The 25,097-nt window shown below is 39.2% G+C and overlaps 1 protein-coding gene and 1 long non-coding RNA gene across 24 annotated transcripts in view; one reads left to right on the forward strand and one right to left on the reverse strand.

The window, feature by feature from the left end:
* The window catches only part of LOC140599590 (uncharacterized), a 44,298-nt gene extending 20,426 nt beyond the window's left edge, over window positions 1-23,872 (reverse strand). For 10 of the 19 annotated variants that reach the window (XR_012002411.1, XR_012002410.1, XR_012002409.1 and 7 more), the window contains exon 1: window positions 23,185-23,867. Coding sequence is in view for 1 of the 19 variants with exons in the window: in XM_072762783.1 (XP_072618884.1) it covers window positions 4,055-4,104 (50 nt within the window). In the remaining 18 variants the exon portion in view is untranslated. Of the gene's footprint in view, window positions 1-4,054; window positions 4,261-16,894; window positions 16,941-23,184 lie in introns of all 19 variants that reach the window. The other 9 variants (XR_012002414.1, XR_012002413.1, XR_012002412.1 and 6 more) reach the window with 8 other exon arrangements.
* The window catches only part of LOC140599591 (uncharacterized), a 116,904-nt gene that overhangs the window by 58,684 nt on the left and 33,123 nt on the right, over window positions 1-25,097 (forward strand). The window lies entirely within an intron of this gene.

Below are 25,097 nucleotides of genomic sequence, written 5' to 3' on the forward strand. Positions count from 1 at the left end.
GTTTTGAAAATACACCAAGATAAGTTTCTTCTCACATCCAACTAAATGTTTTGATATTTTACATGTCTCCTCTCACTACATCTTTGCAAAAGCAAGCAACATTGATAATCCTTCATTTCAATTGCAAATTGACTCCCTGTCAAAGCATCTTCAAAAAATACAAGAACTTTCATAGTGGTGACATAGAATATCAAATGTCAAGTTGAATTTGAACACTATGTGCCTCGTAAGTGGAACTTCACAACAATATTCTAGGCTTGATTATTTATTAAGAGAACTTAGAATCCCATATAAGGCTAATGTTCTGGTCATTGCCCTACAAGTCATGACTACACTAATGTCCCTTTTTGCTCCAAAGTACATTTCAATGGTTGTGCGTGCGTGTGCGTGTGTGTGTGTGTGTGTGTGTGTGTGCGTGTGTGTGTGCATGCATATGTGTGAATGTATGTTAATATATAATTTTAAAAATACAGTGAACCCTTAATTTACTCTTCATGATGATGTTAAATTAAGTTAAAATGAAAGGAATGTGGTCTGGTCTTGACTCTTTCAATGTGTTGCTATTTCATAGTTCCTAACACATTAACTGTACTGAAATGAGCTTCCCACATTACTTAAGAGGGCAAATATTTGGATCCAGATTACCTTAAAAATCTGCAAAATTTATAAAGGATATATAAAGCTTGTTAAAATAATTTGTAAATTATTATATTTCATAAAAATACAAATTCCAAAATAATAAAATAGGCTTGAAACTAGAAAATAGTAAAGAAACTTTTGTCTGCCTTGATACTTATAGTTAGAGAACATCAAGCCTGATATTGCTAGGACTAACAAACAGCTGGATCACCAAGCTGACTATTCCCTTTGAAAGGTTATCCTGACTTTGGAATGGCATGAGTCAGACTCTAAAGGAGAATAAGTGTCTCTGAGGACGTTCAGATATGAGCACCAAGAAGGTAATGAGCCTGGAAATCCTCTGATACACAGAAAAGTAATAAGAATTGGGGAAAATCTTAAATGAAAAAATTATGTGTATCCAACCTGAAACTATTTAAAAAGCTCTCATCTGGGATCCCTGGGTGGCGCAGCGGTTTGGCGCCTGCCTTTGGCCCAGGGCGCGATCCTGGAGACCCGGGATCGAATCCCACATCAGGCTCCCGGTGCATGGAGCCTGCTTCTCCCTCCGCCTGTGTCTCTGCCTCTCTCTCTCTCTCTGTGACTATCATAAATAAATTTAAAAAAAAATGTTTAAAAAGCTCTCATCTAAAGAAAGTTTATAAAGAGCCTCATTCAGTTTATGAAACAAAAATAGAAATGATGGCAGGGATTTTATGAGAAAGCACATTCTGATCAATCTAAGAAATAACATTCTAACAGCAATATTTTACTTTTGGAGTTAGTAGCTTATTATCCCCCAAATCAGATGAAGTTAGTGGAGTTGGCTTTCAGTGAATCTGTGCTCTTGGTGAGATGCTGGACTCAGAGAAGTATTGAGGTTCCTTCCATTTCTAGGGTTTCTTTTTTAAGTACTGATACCACAAAAAGTGTTAACGAATTTCCATAGTTCTCTCTAACTTTCAAATAAAGAACATATCAGGCTACATGATACCTACTTACTTAATATTTTATATGCGCATCTTATTTTTTTTTATTAAAGTTACAGACCAGAATATGTCATCTATCTCTATGCATGGAGATATAAAGATACATTCATACACTATATCTATCTATAGACCAGTATATGTCATCTATCTCTATCTATAGATACGGTATGCAGCTATGTCTATATCTACATATCCATATCTATATCTATATCTCCATACGTAGAGATAGATGACATATTCTGGTCTATATCCTTAATGCCAGAAAATCAGGATTAATTTTTTCCGATAAATTGTTTGACTTTGGCAGACAATAAAGAATGACCTTAAAAAACATTAAATATGTCAAAAAACATAATGGAGAAAAATAAAAATGGCTCATTATTCCACTTCCCAGAGATAACCACTATTAATATGTTGGTTCATATTCTTTTCCCTCTTTCTGTTGACAATAGACTAGTCAAAATATATTAGTGTCTTTTCACACACATGGAATAATACTATTAATACTAAAACCATGTTTTTCAAAGTATTTCTTGCCTCTACTTCCACATAGATTGATCTTATTCTTTTGAGTGACTCTGTTGTATTCTATTCCATGAACCTAAGTTTATTTATCCGATATCCCATTTGAATAAGGGGCTTGTTTTGAGACCTTTATTATAAATGATGCTGCATAATATTTATAACAACATTATCTTCATTACAAAGACTAATAAACATCTCTCAAGTACTTATGAGGTGCCAAACACTTTCTTACACACTTTATAGACATCATTTCATTAATTCTCAAAGGATAGTGAAATCTAGACATGCTATGTAGGTTGCCTAAGCTCACATATCTAGAAAGTAATGCCATTAGAAACGACAAATACCCCCCCATTTGCCTCGACATGGATGGACCTGGAGGGCATTATGCTGAGTGAAATAAGTCAGTCGGTGAAGAACAAATATTATATGGTCTAATTCATTTGGGGAATATAAAAAAATAGTGAAAGGGAATAAAGGGGAAAGGAGAGAAAATGAGTGGGAAATATCAGAGAGGGAGACAGAACATGAGAGACTCCTAACTCTGGAAAGGAACAAGGGAAAGTGGAAGGGGAGGTGGGCGGGGGGCATGGGGTGATGGGGTGATGGGCACTGAGGGGGGCACTTGATGGGAGGAGCACTGGGTGTCATACTACATGTTGGCAAATCGAACTCCAATAAAAAATATATATATATATTTAAAAAAGAGAGTAATGAAGTGGTAATTGCAATTCAGGTCTGTCTGATTCTAGAGCTAAAGCTCAACACTCACTCAGCAAATACTTCTCTGCATACATTTTTGTATGACTTGTGTTAGTACACACATGGTACATTTATAAACATAGTATCGCTGAGTCCAAGGTTATGCAATATTTGAACCTCAAGATGTATTTTCAAAGTAATTTCCAAAAAGTTTTACCGATTAGGACTATTGCAGAAAATCAGAGCACTACTTTCTCCATACTCTTGCCAGCATTGTGTAGTATTTATCTCCCCACCCCCATATGATAGGCAAAATAATTAGTGTTATTAGTGCTGTTTCAATTTTCATTTCTTTAATAATTTACTGTTTTAGTAATAAGATGTATATATTTAAATATCATTCTTGTCATCAGCTGTTGCATTATACCTCATATGCCTATCATCTCTGTTTTGGAGAAGTGGCATAAAATTCTCAAGAAAGTTTTTTTTTGTGCATTTGTTTGTGTGTGTGTGTGTGTGTGTGTGTGTGCAGTACATTATTCATTCTCTGTGTCACCACATGTATCCAAATTCCTTGGGTTTTTTTTTTTCTTTTTTTTTTTCTGTCCTTTGGAATTTGTTTCTGGGTTAAGCACAGCCAGTTGCCATGCTACCAGCAAGTTCCCATTATTCAATTCAACAATCAGTTAAGGTTTTTTTTTTTTTTTTTTTTTTTTTAGGATTTTATTGATTTATTCATGAGAGACACAGAGAGAGAGAGAGGCAGAGACACAGGCAGAGGGAGAAGCAGGCTCCCCCAGGGAGTCCGACACGGGACTCGATCCCAGGACCCTAGGATCACTCCCTGGTCCAAAGGCAGCCACCCAACCGCTGAGCCACCCAGGGATCCCTCAGTTAAGGTTTCAGGACTTGGGCAAGGTAACTGACTAGAGAATAGGAGCACACCGTTTAAAGTTGCTTTTTTTTTCTCATAAAAATGATGGTAGTTATGGAAAGAGAGAAGAAAAACTTTTTGAAAACTAACGTGATATGAATTAATACATGTATACACACATGCATATGTACGTGTTCTTTTAAAAGAGCGAAGAGTTCAAGGGAAAAATAACATTAAAATAAGAGCTGCTCAAAAATTATCTTAACTTTTAAAAGTCCTTCAGAAAATAAAAAGTGATTAAAGAATTTGAGGTCAAGAGTTCTTAGAAATTAAGAAATCAACTCACCATTTACATTTCTTTTTGAGTCCCTCTATAGGAGCACCTGAGTGGCTCATGGATGACCATCTGCTGCTTTTGGCTCAGGTCGTGACCCTGTGATCCCAGGGCCTGGGATCGAGTTCTGGATGGGCCTCCCCATAGGGAGCCTGCTTCTCCCTCTGCCCGTGTCTCTCCCTCTCTGTCTCTGTGTCTCAGGAATAAATAAACAAAGTCTTTAAAAAAACATAAAAATAAAAAAATAAATTCCCTCTATACACTCCAACAAGTGCATATCACATTGCAGAAAAATGCACCGGAGTCCACCAAATGCTACCAAGTCTAGGAAGCAGTCAGGGTTAACGTTTATTCCAAGTGGAAAAACGTGGCACTCAGCTACATCTAATGGCATGAAGATCAACTAAGGCACACAAAAGCACTTGTTTTTTGTAATATATTCAAAGGTACAGCCATTTGCTGTGCTTAGCATTCTCAAGACGATAGTTTTGTCAATGGTAATAAGAGTAAGTATGAGTATGTTATAGAATTATCATCAATTAAAAGCAAAAGTGTCATAAGTGGTGTCCTTAAACTTGGAACCAATTAGCAGCACCTGTATTCATTCTCCTTAATTATTCTCATTTTCTTAGAGGAGAAGAGAGGAGAACTTAATGTGTATCAGGTTAAGCGTTTCATCCCTAAAGTTAAATACTTTTTTCTATAAAAATCTCTAATGAATGCATGTTTGATGTTTTATACTTCTTTTCTTTTGCATGAGCAGACCTACTGACGTTTTTCACCTTGTTCAAGCAAAAATGAAAAAGAATGCTAAGTAATTACAATGTGGAAGTAGCCTTTTTCTTTTTCTGAGTGTTGCTTGGAAGAATGCATCTTGCTACAAAGCCAGTATTTTTTCTTCAATTAATATAAATAAGAAATGGGACAGATTAAGGGATTGGGTATGTGGTTTAACTCTGGTCTGTAATTTGTTTAAAAAGCAACTATTTCCTTTCTAACCTGTTCATTTCTCTCCTCTACATAGCTTAAAAAAGAAAAAAAGACCACCTACATCCACACAATATCATGTCCCCCAAAGCCAAACTTAAAAAAAAAGGAAGCATCAGTAAAATATTTAACTTTTCTGCTCTAACAGGCAAATGTAACACAAAAGGCAACAAAATCTACATTATGATTTCATGATTATTAATTTGAATATGAATGGCAATGCCCGATTCCAAAGCTCCTTTGAACTGCAAAAGTAATATACTGTGTTGTAAGTCATTTTTTCCCTAATTATATGGTGAAATCATTAAAAATAATGATTAAGTTCACTCAAAATGACATTGTAAAGCTTAAAGCAGAATCTTTACATATATGTGCATGTATATATATATATATACATATATTTCATTTTTTTACCTCCTTTTTTAAATTTTTTTTTATTATTATTCATTTATGATAGTGAGAGAGAGAGAGAGAGAGAGAGAGAGAGAGAGAGGCAGAAACACAGGCAGAGGGAGAAGCAGGCTCCATGCACCGGGAGCCTGATGTGGGATTCGATCCCGGGTCTCCAGGATGGCGCCCTGGGCCAAAGGCAGGCGCCAAACCACTGCGCCACCCAGGGATCCCCCTATATTTCATTTTTTTTATCATGATTCATACCGCAAAGATTTTAAGGAGATTGACTTTTATCTTAGAATTCCTATTGATAAGGAGGATAACTACCTAAAAAAAAAACAAATTGACCAACCTATCAAAGGAATACTACATATTAATTTCATTATTGGTTATGTACGTTGTATTATGAACATGTTTTTTCAATTGCAGAAATGTCTCCTTTACAATGAGCATTGTTTATTTGAAAAAAGAGAGATTAGACAATCTGTAGCTAGAAAAAAAATGAGTGAGAAAAAATTTATTTTATTTTTTATATATCTGACTTATTTATTTATTATTTATTTCAGAGAGAGAGAGAGAGAGCATGAGCGATGGGAGTTGGTGAACAGAGGGAGAGGGAGGGAGGATGCCATGTGGAATCCTTGCTGAGCACAGAGCCTGTTCTGCTGCTCAATCCCAGGACCGGAGATCATGACCTGAGCAGAAATCAAGAGCTGGACGCTGAACACACTGAGCTTGTTTACTTTACTCCATTATCCTATTATAATAGTAAATTACCACTACCTGTTCACATGTTATGGCAGAGAGTCTAACTCTTGAGTCCATTTTCTCTGCTACCCAGACACATAGCCCATACAGCATTCCCCAGCCTCCTCTGCAGCAAAATGTGTCTTGTAACTGAGAATAGACACGATATGATCCAAACCCAGGCCTAGTGATCCTCCATGTTCTTTCCCTCAATACAGCAATTCTGGAAGCTACGTTGAAAACAGCAGGGCTGGGGCACTTGGGTGGCTCAGTCTGTTAAGTGTGGATTTCAGCTCAGATCTCAGGGTTGTAAGATCAAGCCCTGCATCAGGGTCCATGCAGGATATGGAACCTGCTTAAGATTCTCTCTTTCCCTCTATCCTCCCATGCCAAAAAAGAAAGAAAGAAAAGTAAGGAAAACAGTAGAGCCAAAATAAGAAGACAGAACATGGGGGTGTGAATCACCACTTGGAGGAGAGCCCCTGACTGATAAGGAACATATGTTGCATAATTTACATGACAGAAAAACAACTATATTTTGCTAAACTGTTGGGATTTCTAGACCTATTATATGTAATAATGTTACTTTTATTAATGCAAATTGCTCTTTCCCCTTTAGTCTATGAAGACTCACCAATGCATTTTACCTCAAATCGGTGCTGGTACTGTTTTTTGATTGTTTTTTTTTTTTAATTAGATTTTATTTATCTATTCGTGAGAGACACACAGAGAGAGGCAGAGAGAGAAGCGGGTTCCCCACTGGGAGCTGGATGCTGGACTTGATCCTAGGACCTGAGGATCATGCTTTGGGCCAAAGGCAGATGAGGCTCAATCACTGAGCCACCCAGGCATCCCATGACACTAGGTTTTATAACCAGAAAGAATTCAGTGTGGGAGATCAAGAGAAGCCAATGTAAGTACCAGAGGAGCAGCAGGCTGAAGAGAACACTGCTAGCTTTGAGTCCCAGTGCCCGGTACTATTCATTCATTAGTGAACAAATTGAAAAAGGTAGAAGAAAACTTTCAGACAGCCTAGTTCTATGGAAAGACTGATGAACAGAGGAATGAAAATAGAGGTTTTTCCCATCTGAGAGATATGTAGAAGAGATTGTGGTATTTAAAAATGAAAAACCTCCAGTTTACTAACTAGAATTTAAATAAAAACTTTAAAAAAGAATACTATTTTGTATAATTGAAATTTGTGGAGAGTAGATCCAATGTTCTCACCATAAGGGAAAAAACAAAACAAAACAAAAGCAGAACTACATGAGGTGATAGATATGTTAATTAGTTCACTGTGACAATCATTACAGAATACACACTTGATACAAAATATATCAAGCCTAAGGCCATACCACCCTGAACATGCCCAATGTCATCTGATCTTGGAAGCTAAACAGGTTCGGGCCTGGTTATAGTACTTGGATGGGAGACACATATATCCAAATACCACATTGTAGGGACGCCTGGGTGGGCAGCTGCCTTCGACTTAGGTCATGACCCCGGGATCCCAAGATCAAATCCTGTATCGGGCTCCTGGAGGAGCCTGCTTCTCCCTCTGCCTGGGTCTCTGCCTCTCTCTCTCTCTCTCTCTGTGTCTCTCATGAATGAATAAATAAATCCTAAAAAAAAAAAAAAAATACAACAAAAAACCCAAATACCACCTTGTACATCATCAATCTAAATGATTTTTATTTTTCAATTATACCCCAGTTAACTTAGAAACAAAATGAATGAATGAATGAATGAATGAATGAATGTTATATGTCAATGCACATAAGTACTATAGTGGGTGCCCGTATCACACCTTCCTATAATGCTCTATACAAGAAAATGAAACACAGCTTATAACCTTTAACTCAAGAATTCTTTTTTTAAAAAAATATATTCTCAGGAACTATAAATACAGTATGTCCAAAGTTTTCCCAACATAGCTGATTAAAGTCGTATTATGTGTCTGTAGATGTAGGTGAAAATAAATATATATTCTCTCTCTCTGAATATACACATATGCACACGCAGTAAATACTATAAACTATATTATATTTAATGAAACCATACAATAATTAAAAATTTCCTATACAAAAGTATTTAATGATATGGAGGATGTTCATATTATTATCAAATGAGAAAAAGAGATCATGGAAGAATGTTCCAAAATAGCCCATTTCTATGAAAAATTAAGTTCCATGATGTACATGCCCTTGTCATCAGTGAAGATTAGTAGCGATTCATTAGATTAGAAGAGCTTTTACATCCTTTCTTTAGAATTATCTGTATTTTCTCAATCAGTCCCTTGCCACATAAGATGATTTCAGCCCATATTAATCAGAAATGTGGCTTCAGTGAAGAGAGACACAACTTGCTGTGACAGTGACAGGTACAAGGTAAGGTCAGTAGGATGCTGGTGGCATGAAAAAAGAAGGATCAGTGTTGGGTGGAGTTCCTGAAGGAAGGAAAGCTTCTCACGGTACATAAGATGAAAAACAGGTAGATCACCCATAAAGAATTATGTTTTGTTTTTTTTTTCCCCCAGCTGGAAAGTTCTTTCCAGGAGCTTCAGTACAACTTACAGATAAGGAAAACATTTAGTAGCTGAGCAAAGACAAGTAGCAAAGTCCTTGGTTTCTTTTCAGGAAAAAGCAAATTCTTATATTAGTATAAAGTGTTTGACTTTGTTTTCATTAATCGTCCTTCAAAAACATTGTACACATCTATTAAGCTGGGGCTACTCTTACGTACAGTAAGAGGTTGTTTGGCACATGGTAGAGTCATAAATGTTTCCTGGAAACAACTGGCCCAGCGTTTAAAGTGTTCGCTGAGGTAATAAATAATGCTGAAATATGAAATTACTTCCTTCTACATTAAGAATGAGCTTCCTCATTAAAATTATTTAAAAGACCCTCAACTGGCAATAGCTCTAGTAATAGCCTTAGTTTGAGCTTTAAGTAGGAAATCCCATCTCCAACCTCTGCCTACACTGCCAAAAAACAAAAACAAAAACAAAAACAAAACAACAACAACAACAACAAAACACTTCGGAAGCAAAAGCAACAATTTAGGCTGTCAGCTGCTTTGGGAAGCCCTCTGTAAAGGCACATTTCAAGTAGAAAAATGGTCATTTTATTTATTTTATTTTAGGATTTTACTTATTTGAGAGACAGAGCATGAGCGAGGGGAGGGGCAGAGAGAGAGAGGAGAGGGAGAAGGAGACTCCCCACTGAGTGTGACCTGGCACAGGGCTCTATCCCAGGACCCTGAGATCATGACCTGAGCAGAAGTCAGATGTTTAATCAGCTGAGTCACCCAGGCACCATAACAATGGTCATTTTAAAGAAGCCCCTTACATAGCCTAATACTTAATATAAATTGTTCCTAAGATACAAAATGATAAACTCCCAGCATTTGATCTATCATCACACCTGTGATTCACCAAGTTTGTGAAAATATACCCATTTTACCCATGCCCTACAGCCCACCCAGCATAAAGGGAGAGAGAGCTTGAGGTCGTGATCTACAGTAATCCTCGAGCAGTAGCTCACAAGTTGCACCACTGGTAAGGGACTTATAAGACCCAATTGAAAAAAAAAAAAAAGTTGATGACAAGAAGTTCTGATAAAGTATAGGAGTGGTCCCCTTCGAAAGAGCATAAAATATGGATATTCATGTCCCATTTAATCTTTTAGAGAAGGCTGACGCTGCAGAGGGACCTCAATAATCAGACGCACAAAATTACCTATTCTATAGCTACTAGTCTTCATTTTCATTAATCCAAGTGTTTTCTCAATGGGAAAGATACTAGTAGGCCAGGATAACACAAGGGGCCAGGTTTGACAACATGAAATTCTCTTCACACACACACACACACACACACACACACAAATTCTCTTTACAGTTGATACAGTTATGGCCAACCAGTGTGCTGATAGCAGAAGACAACACAAAGCATTTCATGCGGCACCTTCTGTCTAACTGGTATGACACTGTTTCTACGTGACTCCTTTTATCACTATGGGGAAATATGTTTTCTTGCAGGAAGAGACATATACGGAATCTTTCTTCTTTGGTCACAATTCTGTCAGCATCATGACTTGTATGTAGGCTTACAAAATCCTTATTTTCTTTGGATCTGACGTAATCTTACCTCAGACAAAGGGAAGTAGTTTGCAACAAAAGAAATGTGTCCATGGGCTTACCCCAAAATCCGCTGGTCTCAACATCTACAAGGAGCAGATCTGATAGAATGGAATAATCTGCTAAAGACTGCTGTAGCATCTTTCGAGAGACAACATCTTGTGGATCTGGGATGGCGTCCCACCAGATGTTACAGACCTTACACCATTATCCAACACATGCCATCTCTCCTGCTGTCAAAATGCACAAATCCAGAAACCAAGGAAGGTAGTGAGAGTAGCTTCTTTCAGCAAATAGGTAGAAGTGCCCTAGTTTACACAGAAGAAATGCTTCCCCTAGACAACACAACCTTGTTAAATTGGAAAGTAAGTATGCCCTCGGGCCACCGTAGACCCCTCAAGCTCTTAAACTTACTGGCAGAGAAAGGGACTACAATCATGGTTGAGGTGATTGATGTTATTTAACAATAGGAAATCAGGTTGCTGCCGCACAATGGAGGCAAGAACCCTTTCTAGAACCTAGAGGTTTCTCTGGATTGCCTCACTTCTATAAAGGTCAGGTAACAGAACAATGAAGCAATCCAATCAAGGCAGAAGCAATCAAAGGCTTATACCACAAGATCATATCGCCAGATAAAGAACACTATAGCCCAGTCACTGACAGAGCTTAGAACACACATTGAATGGGTGTAGCTAGAAGAATACAGAATTGCCATTTAAGGTCCTGTGAGAGGTTACACAAGTTACGGGACTATGGCAGCTATATTCTATGTTAATTGAGAATTTCTTCTCTCACTTTTCCCCCTAGATTATCTTACATAAAGCTGGCATACTGAGGTTTGCCAACATTATAGATTTTATTTGGGAATATGACTGAACGGACATCAGGTCATAAGGTTATAGTAGGTGATGGGATTCATGTATCCCTTGTATTAGAGACACCTTTTTTTCGTCTGGAAAAGAAAAGATGCCAAGAATAAAGAGGAGTGGAATGCAGGAAATTTTCAGTGTTTTCTTGCATAGCCACACTCCGCTCTCTTTCTCAATGCCAAGGAGGCTGTCCTGTATGGACTACATCTGTGCACTTCCTTCTCTGGCTTCAGATTGGATCCGGCCAGTGGGAGGAACCAGGAAGAGTTTGGAGGTTGGCAAAAAGTAAAGTCAAGATATCTACTCCCTTGGTTCTTCCTTGGAGAGTAGACATCATCTGTCCCCAAACCAAAGGCCACAGTCTCTGTCAGGTGACCCTCTGCAAAAAGGTATTTTTTTTATGAGCTCATATAATTGCCTTCTCCCTTTCTATTTAAGGTCTAGGAGTAGTGATGACTTAACCGCTGATTACTAGCCCAGTGTACAACCAACTATTCCTTGTTTTATCTAAACTCTATTGACTCCTGTATAAGTAGTTCTCGTATTACATTTTCCTTGGCTACCTCCTGAAGTGTACATCTGTTTCCTGCCGATGCAAATTTTTAGAAATGTAAGTGAGAACTGTAGCAGATACCCCACTTACACGATAAAGTTGATAGTTAAACCACTCTGATAAGCACTTAACCCAACATTTTCTCTATATTCAATTCTACTTTTCAGTTAAACTCCCTAACATGCTTTCCTAAAAGTCTTCAACATTTTTTGGTGTCATATTCTTTAACCAGTTTAAAAATATATGACGATATATCTGTAATATATCATGATTCTCTGTTCATGATTAATAAAGGTATTACAGGAAACCAAAAGTAGAAAACTTAAAGGTAAAAAATAATAAAATAATTCTAATACTCTCTTTTTCTACCCCAGTAAAGTAACTTATGCATCCTTGAGGTGGATATAGTACATTCTGGAAACCATTGCCAATAAATAAATCATAACATGCATTTCTTCTTGCTGTCAAAAATGGTTGTTCGTTGACATTGCTGGTTGATTGGCTGTTATACAGATACTATTTCATTTTGGTATTCACCTCACAGTGCTGAACATGGGGTTGACTCTCTTACTGATTATTCTTAATGGTATAATATCAAGAAAAAGGAAAAGTTAATGGATAGGATTTCTTAGGTCAAAAATAAGGATTAGGTTCAAGTGGTAGATGTGCATTGTGATCATAACATTGTCACATTTCATGGAAAAGGTATGTTAAGATATATATGTGTGAACTGTACATATATTTGAATTCTGATGAGGTGTAGTAAGTGGGGTTGGGCGGAATACAGAATCTGGAAAAGGAAGTTTAGAATAGTGAGACACATAGAGTGGAATCATGAAAGCACAATTTGTTTTATTCTAAATATTAATCAGAATGTATTCCTTCAAGTCAGGTTAAAATACTGCAAGTTTCTATGATACTAAAAGCTTCATTAGGTTAATGAAGGTTTGTAAGGTTTACAGTTCTGAATGATCAGATATTATCCTGAAAGAAAGCTTATATGATTCATCAGTAAACTTATAAAAATGAAATTATATCAGTTCTTCAATTTAGCTGTCCAGTAATGGACCCAGATTTCCTATTTCCTAACTTGTTCCTTCATCTTTAAATCAGATCCTTTTCAGAAGCTCTAGCAATAATTTCAGCACATCAAAATTAAATAATGTAAATTTACTACAAGGGGCCCCATCATGTGAAATGTATCATTTTGATAATCACTCTATTCATAGAGGAAATTTCTACCGGAAGAAAAAATGGTCCAATGTTCTACACAAACTAAAAGCTAACCTCAGCCATCCCATATTTAATCACTACCTGCCTCCTACTGCCACCCCTTATGTTCATATGTTTTGGACATTCAACATTTTATTGCCCATCTGTGTAAACCAGCTGCTGATCTTTGTATTTATTCATAGTTATTATAAATTTTATTGCTTAACATTAATTTAACTGAATTTTTATTTTCTACTACCTTTGGGCAATAATAAGAGCAACCAGGATATAAATAATGTGCTATAATAAAGGAAGATTTCATATTAATAGTCAAAAAAATAAATGGAATGTTAGCTGAATAGTGTAAATATGCCATTAAAATTTCAGAAACCCGTAATATATATATATATATATATATATATATATATATATATATATATATACACACACACACACACACACACACCTTTGTCCTTTTTAATAAGGACAACTTATCAACTCAGTTGTCCAACTTATCAACTCAGAAACTCAACCATTCAAAATACCCAAGACCCAAGTCAATACTCACTTAGTAAGCATTTACCGTCTGTGCCAAATATACATGATAATTCTAATATTTAAATGTCATAAAAATCAAGATGCTCAACTTTTAGCAAGGTACATATCTAAATGAACATAATCTTTTTAAAAATTCATCAGAACTACATGAAATATTGTCAAGTAGAACCTGGCTTTTATTATCTAAGCCTTGGTTTTATTTGTTTTTTAAAGGGACTTTTGGTTACATCATAAGGTTAAAGGCATATTGTGGATCCTTACTCACCTAGACGAGCTACAGATTAAATTAGTGAACCCATGTAAAATAACAGTCTTTCGAGTCTGAGGATAAGCAATACTCTCTTTCTTCTTCTTTATAGTTTCCTCTTAAAATCCTTCACATTCTACCTGTTTATATAATAAGTATATGTGTGCACATATATCACATATGTATGCTTATGCTTATGCAAAAAATTATATAAACACACACGTACACATACCAATATGTAGACTTTTTGTGTAATATTTAAAATATCTTTAAAAAATAAAAATAAAATAAAATATCTTTATTGATACCACTATTTTCTTTCATATTTGATGATTTCATCTTCACCTTTTTATAACTACATATGAAACAGTTTAATTAAGTATGCATTGCTAATTTAAATTGTGTACTACATAAACCTATCACAACAGGTTAAATTTATTGATATCGAGATTATGCACTTAAATTGGATTTTCCAGATAACTATGAACCTTTTGAGGTATTTTTTAAAATTTATTTTAACCTGAAGAAAAAAGTAGTTTACTCTGACATAGTTCACTGCCAATGTTTAGGAATAAATCTGTTTTTCTATAGCAATAATTACTAGTAGTCAGTTTAGGAAACGGATCTAAAATCTCTTTATATTAGGGGTTTTGTCATCCAATAGGTAATTCCATTGCAATTTATGGTTAATGGCTCTTTATTCATGCTACTGGGAAGGGACAACTAATTTAGTATCTATCATTATGTTCTTATATTTTCACAGTTATTTTATATTTACTCTTCTGTATCACTGAACTAATATAAGAGGAGTGTTCTTTTAGAAGTGGCCTTTAAGATTGCTTATTGATCAAATTTTAGTTCATCTTCCATTACAGCATAGCGAAAGCATTTCACTTTTTAGAGATTTCACGTTTCACTCTTAGACATTGTTTCCTTCAGCTCCGTTTCTTCACCCTGGCCCCGTTTTTCCCATGTACTGTCCTATTTCATGAACTCTCCAATGAGAGATCAGTTGGGTGAAAAGACAGGTAATATGCATGGCCATATTAACTTGCATTCATCAAGACCCACACCCCTGCATCTCTTCTAAAATTATAGACTCACAACATATCAAGATTGGGAATTCAGTTTTGCCTGAGTGCACAAGAGTTTTGAATAGAGAATTGCTTAGACCCAGAGTATCTCTCTTTGCATTAGCTGTTTACAAAATCAAGTTGAGTTCAGTGTGCAAGTCAGTCTTGCAAATCAGCCATGGTCTCACCAACAGTTCATGATAACCTAAAGAGTAAGAATATGTGTCTCAGGCAAAACAGACTAATGGGAGAAGAGAAAAGGTAGAACAATGCTGTAAAGTTCCTTTTCATAGGAAGTATCACAGGAAAGTAAACAGAATCACATGATAGTAGCAACTTGCTCTAGTCCCTTGCCGAATAACTGACATAATGGGCTCACTCACTGAGGAGCAGTCAGGGATGCTCAGCTTGAGGTGTTGAAGAAGGTACATTATCTCTTTTGTAATGAAGCATCTGGGGCCATTACGTAAAGCCATTCTGCTCATGTAAAAAGGTGTTCCTAAGACTTTAAAGCAAGCTGTATATGGACGTGCAAGGCAGAATTAAAAGTTTAGTTTTCATGATAATCATTTTGTGAACTTCCATTCATATTGGTCATCTTTTAACCATATAGGCTAGCAAAAAGGAAGGGAGGAAGATGAAACCAAATTTTGTCAAGTTTAACTGTGCAAGGTTCAGTGTGATATGTTCCTCAGAGAGTAGAACTAAGGAATTCCCTGATCAACAAAAACGTATTTCCTTAGAGTTTTTCCATTTCCTCCCATTTTTTCCTCAGCTAATTAAATGATTGCCATCTTCTTTTAGTCCTATCAGATGCCTTTGACTTATCACCAAGGCCTTTTGTATAGCCTTTTTTCCTACCTGCGAATTATCTACTTCATGCAGATTTCATTTTTCATGTTTGGGACAGTAGTTCATGAAACAATTTCAAATTCTATTCCCATGTGCATTACATGTTGAGCTGTAGATGTTCACATGTAATGGAATGTTTAATTTTCATAAGTGTTGGACATGCGGGAATTGTATCTTCATGTCCATGCTGATTCAACTCAACAAGCATCTATTGACTTCTCTATGCCAGACTCTATTTGGGATACTTGGCCTATATCAGTGAACAAGAGAGAAAAAAATTCTTACTCTAGTGCTTCTTACATCTTATAATATACATTCTCTAGTTCTGCTCTGCCCACCAAAAGTTTCCATTTCCTCCCATGTTATTCATTCTTATAAGTACTACTAGAAAGTTTCCAGTGAAAACTTGTGCTAATGTCCAATAAAAACAATAAAAAAAGCAAACAGGTAGTACTTAAATTGTGTTCATGTGTTATGCACTGTTCTCAACTTTTTACATATATTAAGTCATTTAATCTGCATAACAAGTATACGGGGTGGACACTGTTTATTATCATCATCCACACTATTGAATATATCAGTAGTCATTTCCCCTGAGTAAAATACCTAGGAAGTAATTGCTGGATGGTATGGGAAGTATATTTTTAACTTCATGAGAGATTGCAAATTTTCCTCTAAATCACATTCCTATCATCAATGCCTGACAGACCCAGTTGCTCTCCATCTGTGCACTGCTAGATAATGTCATCCATTCTGATTTGGTCCTAAAGAGGATATGTAGTAATAGCTCATTACAGCCTTTTTTGAAGGATAAAAATATTTTATTTAATGGTTTCCTAAACATTTATACCTTGTAAATATTTAGACATAGGAGATAGTACCTACCCTTCCTATCTTGATCTCTATCTGACAAATGTTTGGAGGCAAGCCTGTGCTGAGGCATTGTAGGGCAGTAACAGGCAAACAAAACACAACACCCAAGCCTGGGACAAAGTAAAAAGTACAACATATACGTCATTGGGATAACAGAAGGAGAAGAATAGGAAATGAGCAGATGAAATATTTGAAGACACAATGATTTATTTCCTCAAATCACAGATCCCAGGAGCTCAGGAAACACAAGTGGGATAAATATCAAAAGCACACACCTAGGCAATTCATATTGAAATTTCAGAAAACAAAAGACAAATAGAAACCTTTAAGGCAGCCAGAGAGGAGGAACCTTACCTAAAAAGGAATGACAATAATTAGAGCCAGCTGCTCATCAGAATCTCTGCAAAGAGAAGAGAGAGTAGTCAAACTATTAAAGTATTAAAAAGAAAAAAGACTACCAGCGAAGAATTCTACATCAGATGAAACTGTTCAATTAATGAAATAAACATTTTCTTAAAAATTAAGAAAAATTTATTGTTTGCAGACTGTACTAGAAGACATTTTGAAAGTTCTTTTAAAGGAGCAAGATAACATGTCAAAAACTTGGATTTACATAAAGAAATAAAGTGTACCGGAAAAAAATGCATATCAGTATTTGATATTTTTCTACAAGAAAAGATCTGTTGTTATGAGTAAGGACCAAGAGAAATAGATGGGACATCCTTAGAAACTTCTGAGATAAAAAATAGATTAGAAATGGGAGCATGATTAACTGACACATGGAAATACCTAGGTCAGCATCTATACTGTCAACCTAGAGACAGAATTCCTGCTGTGTTAACATAGAGTTTATTTCTTTTTTAAAAAAGATTTATTTCTGTGTGTGTGTGTGAGAGAGAGAGCACGTTAGCAGGCAGTGGCGGGGCAGTGGAAGGGACTCCTCAAGCAGACTCCATGCTGAGCGTGGAGCCCGACCCTGGCTTCATATCACACCCCATGAGATGATGACGTGAGGCACCCAGGCAGCCCATGGTGTGTTTCTGTAAAGTCCACTCCAGAATGGTGCCGGGGATCGAAAGTGACTGTTTCCCTGATACTGCCCTACAATGCCTCAGCACAGGCTCGCCTCCAAACATCTGTCAGATGGAGATCAAGATGAGAAGGGTAGGTACTATCTCCTATGTCTAAATATTTACAAGGTACAAATGTATAGAAAACTATCAAAATATTTTTATCCTTCAAAAAAGGCTGTAATGAGCTATTACTACATATCATCTTTAGGACCAAATCAGAATGGATGACATTATCTAGCAGTGCACAGACGGAGAGCAACTGGGTCTGTCAGGCACTGATGGTAGGAATGTGATTTATACTATACTTTTGTATCCTTGCGTTTCAGTTTGGGTAATTATTGCTACCCTATGTTCAAGTTTGCTATTTCTTTCCCTGGCTATGTTAAATCAGGTATGAGCGCATTGAGTACATTCTCTCTCCCACTGCTCTCTATTAAAATAAATTTTAAAAACTTTTTCAAAATAAAAATAAAATCAGTTGACCAATAGCTGTTTATCTAAAGCAATAATAATGACGTTACTAGCTGATATAGCATATAGCCAAGTGAAATGAATGAAAGAATTTTCCTAAGGCTTACGAGGGACGAATTGGTAATACTCTATGAAAAGATACCTGTGCTCTATGTGAAGTGGTATAGCATCATTTCAAAGTATACTGACCTTAGTTTAAACTGTATGTATGATTAGAAATAGCAACACCTCTCTTTCAAGCACTGGTTGACCTAGCAGGCTGAAAATCAGTACGGATATAGACGAGCTGAACCTGAAATCGGTAGAATATAGAACCCTACGAATCAACTGGATCTAACTGACATTGACAGGAGGTGGCGAATACTCCTAATGGGAGAAAAATGCACAGCCTTTGCGAGCTCACTCGGCGGACTCCACAAGATACCATATTCAGAGACACAGAACACAGCATTAAAAATTTAAGATAATAAAAAACACACAGGTACGTTTTCAGACCACAATGTAACAAAACTAAAAACCAATATGTATGAAACCTATATGTGGAAAATTATAAAACTTGGATGAAACAAATTGGACGTAAAAGAATAGGAAATACTCTTTTTTTATGGATTCATAGACTCAATACTGGTAAAATACCAATTATTCCCAACTTGATCTATAAGTTCAAAACAAATTCAATCAAACTCTCAAATACTATACATTCCTCATTTGCGATCTTTTCTATTGATCTACTCCTTTCCAATTGTATAGCTTATTCACTTTGACGACCTATGCAGCAGGGAATCATTGGTTGTCTCCTATTAGACATGCACACCTTGGAAAGGAAATGATGAAATTCATTCGATGTAGCTCTCCTGAAGGAGGAGGTGGCTGCACTTTGCCACCTCTTAGATGCATCATTCATCATACGTTTATGGTCAGGATCACTTGCTCCGTTAGCATCAAGCAGCAGACCTGCCACATTAGTTGTACGCACTGAAGAGATAAATGAGGACTGCGTGGGCTTCGGGGACTAGCAGAGGCTCCACGGTTACCTTGGTTTGTCAGCTCTGGTTTCCTTACCCCATCAATTAACCAAGAATGCCCCAACCGATTTTCATATATTCATTCTAGAGCTGGTTATACAATGTGGCAGCCACTAGCCACATGTGGTGATTTTAATTTAAATTCATTGAAATAAAAATTTAGTTCCTCAGTTGCAACAGCCACACTTCAAGGACTCAAGATTCACATGGGGCTAATGGCCACTGCATTGGACAGTGAGGAGTTTACAGCATATCCATCACAGCAAAGAGTTGTGTAAAACAGTACTGACTAGATTCTCTATACTAACCCAAACAGACTTTTGTGATCCTATCCAATTTTCTTGTAAGTGTCAAAAAAAAACACCTAATTTTGCTAAGATCCTTAAATCTTTTCTTAACAGAAATGTAATTCTGAAGAAATTTTCAGAGCCTAGTACTTATTGCATTAGCCATATTTAATGAAGGCTAGGAGCACTGCATTATGTGAGAGGGAAGAGTCTTCATGGAATGAGTACTAAAGGCTCAAATGTCAGAATATTTCTGGAGATAAGTTCAGTAATTTTATAATGTTACTGTACAGTGTACATTATCTTTCATGTAAGGTTTATCAAGATGAATACAGAAACAAGCATTTTCTTAATTCTGATTTATTTTTAATATTTTCTTTTAACTAGAATCAGTTGCTGGATAGAAAATTAACTTTTCTTCCCTCCTACCATCATAGCACATCATTCACCTATAACAGTATTTCTCTTGTTTAGTGTCATCCCAAAGGTTTTGTGTTATTGTTTGCTTTTGTTTATGTGTTCATCCATCTGGCCCACTAGCTTCTGAACTTTGGGAAAATGCTTTACGAGAATACCAAAACCTATACCAAGTTTCTCCATAAGGCCTAGTATATATAATGCTTTGAAGGGAGTGAACACTTAAACCTTCACTGAAATAATAACTGATCATTAATTTGAAAATATGTGTAACATGGCAATTTCCTGTGAAAATCAGGACTTCTTAGAGTGACAAGAAACACAAGACATGATCTGTGTGTGTTCTAAGGCTTAAAAAAAGATTTACTTATTAATTTACATACTTATTTCCTTATGTATTTATTTTGAATAGGTACGGGATATGTTCTTCCCAAACATCCCACGTCACATCTGGTCGGTCTGCTTGATTCTCTAAATCGGTTAACCATTTGGTTCTCATACTGAGTAACCTGTCTTACAATTTAATCTTTATCTTTAGTAAAAGTACTACTTTAGCCTGCTGCCACTAACATCTTTTCAATTTTCCATTTTTTAAGAATTTATGTAGGAAATAAGGTTGCAATTTATTGGTATTCCTCACAGTCCTTGTCAGCAAGGACTTGATATCTATGCTATTAATTTTGGATTTACCCTGGAGGCGATAAGAAGTTATAATAGCATTTGAGCTACATGGTGTAAGTAGGTATTTATAACTAATCAGGAGTAGGAAAGGGAATGGTTGTTTACGATAAAAATGAGAAGCAAAAATATCACTTGAGAAAATTTATGAGATGACATTTGTGTGTGCACAAGTCTCTTAGTCTCTGTATATGCAAGAGATGAGAAGGCTTTGAGAGCCATTTCAGTGTTGAGACTTTTTCTCTTGTAACTTTTAACTAAGATTGAGATTACTATAAACCGTTTCAGTAGTCACTGCCCATAAGCAGTTGTAAGGACGGCATGTTTCTATGAGCCACCTCTGATTCACAAAAAGAGTATTTGTCTCTTTTCCCCACCCTACCAATTATGCTAGCTTGGTATGTTCCAGAACCAGAAGCCAGAAGTGAAGGAACAGAGTTAGGGGACTGAGGTTTAGAGGGATGAAAAACACTCCCCAGAACCTGTGGTTTTATTTTATTTGAATATGTTACATAAATTCCACCGGAAGACTTAAAATTCTACTTTGAGATCTGCCCTACGACCCAGCAACTGCACTGCCGGGGATTCACCCCAAAGATTCAGATGCAATGAAACGCCGGGACACCCGCACCCCGATGTTTCTAGCAGCAATGTCCACAGTAGCCACACTGTGGAAGGGGCCTCGGTGTCCATGGAAAGATGATGGATAAAGAAGCTGTGGTCTATGTGTACAATGGGATATTCCTCAGCCATTAGAAATGACAAATACCCATTTGCTTCCACGTGGATGGACCTGGAGGGTATGATGCTGAGTGAAGTAAGTCAATTGGAGAAGGACAAACATTATATGGGCTCATTCTTTTGGGGACTATGAACAATAGTGAAAGGGAATAGAGGGGAAGGGAGAAGAAGTGGGTAGGAAATATCAGAAAGGGAGACAGAACATGAGAGACTCCTAACTCTGGGAAACGAACTAGGGGTGGTGGAAGGGGAGGAGGGCGGGGGGTGGGGGTGACTGGGTGACGGGCACTGAGGGGGGCACTTGACGGGATGAGCACTGGGTGTTATTCTGTACGTTGGCAAATTGAACACCAATAAAAATAAGTTTATTATTTAAAAAAATAAAATTCTATTTTGATTTGTTTGTCCAAAAAATCCATATTTTAATACCAGTGATAACTTAAAAACAAATATAATTCTTCCTTACTATATAGACAGTAAGAATGCACAGAGCAGATTACCTGTTCTTCCAGCTACAAGGACCCTCAAAGCATTATCTTGCCTAACACCATGCTAATAAGAAAACATTATCAACTACGATGTTCAGATAGGTTACCTCGGGAGGATAAACCAGTTATTTCAACCTATTATTTTGTGGTTCAGTCGCTGATCAATGCACTTTGAAAATAACAATACGCAAGTGATAAGAGTTTATGCTTAATTCTTAAATCTTTCACAAGGTACAAGCTCAAAACCATTATATTCAATATGACAAATATTAAAGCAAGTGTCTTTAAAATTATGTAAGTTAATTCCTCAGAACTTATTCAGATGAAATTACGCAAATTATAACTTATCCTATAAATAATCCAGGTTATACTCACATCTTTTTAAATCTACAATTCGTATGTCTTATAAAAATTCTCGCCATTGTCTGCTAAACTTGTAGAAATTTAGAAAATGGAAAGAACTTTAATTTTGCGGCCAGAATCATAAAGTCCATGAGGGTTCCGGTAATAACAGGGGCCTTAGCAGGTTCCTTAGGGCGGTACCTCGGGACCTGGACAGCGGGGCGCGGGGCAGCGGGGGGCGAGCAGGCAGCCAGGCCTGGCCAAGTCCCGCTGCAGCCCAGGGGCGACCCGCGGCATCCCCCGCCGCACCCGCCCCCGGCACCCACCGGCCTCAGGTCCAGCCCTCCCCGCGCGGGGTCCCCCCGACCCCCCAGCATCCCAAGCCCACGCCCCCGCCGTCCCCCCCACCACCTCAGGTCGCGCCCTCCCCGCGCGGGGTCCCTCCCGACGCCCCAGCATCCCAGGCCCACGCACTCCCCCGGGGCCCCCACTGCCTCAGGTCCCGCCCTCCCCGCGCGGGGTCTCCCCCAACCCCCCAGCACCCCAGGCCCACGCAACCCCCAGACCCCACACCGCCTCAGGTCCCGCCCTTCCCGCCCGGGGTGCCCCCCGACCCCCAGCATCCCAGGCCCAGACCCCTCCCGACCCCCCAGCATCCCAGGCCCACGCCCCCGCCGCCCCCCCCCACCACCTCAGGTCGCGCCCTCCCCGCGCGGGGTCCCTCCCGACCCCCCAGCATCCCAGGCCCACGCACCCCTCCCGGCCCCCCCACCGCCTCAGGTCCCGCCCTCCCCACGGGGGTCCCTCCCGACCCCCAGCATCCCAGGCCCAGACCCCTCCCGACCCCCCAGCATCCCAGGCCCACGCACCCCTCGGCCACCCCACCGCCTCAGGTCCCGCCCTCCCCGCCCGGGGTGCCCCCCGACCCCAAGCATCCCAGGCCCAGACCCCTCCCGACCCCCCAGCATCCCAGGCCCACGCACCCCTCCCGGCCCCCCACCGCCTCAGGTCCCGCCCTCCCCGCGCCGGGCCCCGCCCGACCCCCAGCCTCCCGGGCCCCTGCCCGCCCCCCGCGACCCCGCCCGCCCTCAGCCCCCCATCGCGCAGTGGGGCGCCGCTTACCGCAGGCCGAGTGCGGGGCCGAGCCCTGGCCCAGCGTGGAGCCGCCGCTGTGGGTCCCGGTCCAGGCCGCGGCTTCCCCAGCCCGCCCGCTCGGGTCCCCCCAGGCGCACTGATGCGCCTCTGCCCCCCGCGCTCCTCCGTTAGGGCCGTTGGAGCCGAGCGCGCGGCCGCGGGGGCCTGGCCTGGGCGGGGCGGCGGGGGCGCGCGCTGCCGCTGGGCCACTTTGCGCTTTCACCTTCGCTGCTCCCCCGGGCTGTGGGGCTTTCAGCGCAGGAACCTCGAGGAGTGCAGGGGAGCCGGCCTGGGGCGGGCTGACGCCGCTGCCACGACTGCCCTGGTCTTAGTGTGACAGGGCCTTGGGTCTGCGGACCAGCTCTGGCTCGCCGGGAGCAGCCCTGCAGGGTGCATCTTCGGGTCCTGGCCACGGACAACGCCTGTTTTTAAATACCTCACGGCAGGTGTTTAGCAGAGAGTCGCGCTTCAGGTCTGGGATGATGCTTCTTTCTTTCTTGAGGGTCGCCTTGTAATGGATCAGCACCTGCACCTGCACTAGGCAATCATGGAGTTGGCACCTCAAAAGAAAGGGGATTTTCGCTCATTTTTAAGAATGTAACAAATACACTTATATTTGCATTTTAGGCCTCGTTTAATGATGTGACTTCTAGAATGTTTATCAAATCAGTTCTTCGTGTTTTTTAATTTTACTTATTTATTCATGATAGACACAGAGAGAGAGGCGGAGACCCAGGCAGAGGGAGAAGCGGGCTCCCTGCAGGGAGCCCCACGCGGGCCTCCATCCCGGGGCTCCAGGATCGCGCCCTGGGCTGCAGGTGGCGCTAAACCCCTGAGCCGCCGGAGCTGCCCGGTTCATCACGTTTTGAGTCCCTGGTGCTCCGTCCTTGAATAGGACATTTCATACGCTCTTCCACAGACATTTAATGTCCTTTTAATTCTGAAAATCCTGATCTAAAAATATTTGCAACATTTGAAGGACTTTGAAATTGTGAAATAAAGTTGAAACAGTAGAAAAGTTTTTTCGGAGGGGATTGACCTCTGCACACGTGTTTGAGTTAAAATAACGATGTAAAAGTGAACTTTGTCTATTTCTTCCTGTATTCTTGAGTTTTTAAACAGTGTCCTCAGATTCTCCGTGTAGAATAAACGTTGCTCATACTAAAAGAGAAATACATCTTGTGTCTTCCGCCAAATAATACTGTGGCTGCCGTGTCATGAGAAATAACACCACAGTGATTATGTCCTCAACTGCCCGGCTCTCTCTCTCTCTCTCTCTCTCTCTCTCTCTCTCCTGCTACCGAATCATAATTAGCTTCACCACATGGACTTAATTCCATCAGCTGAGCAGAGATAGAGCAATGCCAGCTCTCAGGTGAGTATGGCTACGTCTACACTTTTTGAATCTGCAAAACGTACAACTCAGAGCTAGTGAAAACTCCTCTCTCTTTCCTTCAGAGACGGAGGGTATTTGCCCCCGGATCCTCTGGGATGGTATCTGACACTCTGTAGACACTCCTGGAAACTTTAGGTTTTTAGTACTTTCTTAAGTTGTCGGTAATGATGCAGTTTGTTGTACAAGTCTGCAGCTTAGGACCTCCAAGCACCTCTTCCTTATTTACCAATGTTTCATTGCCTTTTTAAAAAATGTAAAATGCTCTTACCAATATTTTTCTGTGTTTACGAGCAGTTTAGCTTGACTCTCCTATTGCAGGCCTAGTATTTTCTTTAGCACGTTAGTTTGGACGTGGCTATTTGTCAAAGTACCGAGCGTTAGGGATGCCTGCTCCTTAAATTTTGGTGTCTGGTACTTCTCTTTGCAGCATTATATTTAATTGGAGCCAAACTCTATGTATTTAACATATCCTGAACGCATTATTCTTCAAGTTCAACAAATTCTT

This window comes from Vulpes vulpes, chromosome 7 (assembly GCF_048418805.1).
Source record: "Vulpes vulpes isolate BD-2025 chromosome 7, VulVul3, whole genome shotgun sequence".
NCBI lineage: Eukaryota > Metazoa > Chordata > Mammalia > Carnivora > Canidae > Vulpes > Vulpes vulpes.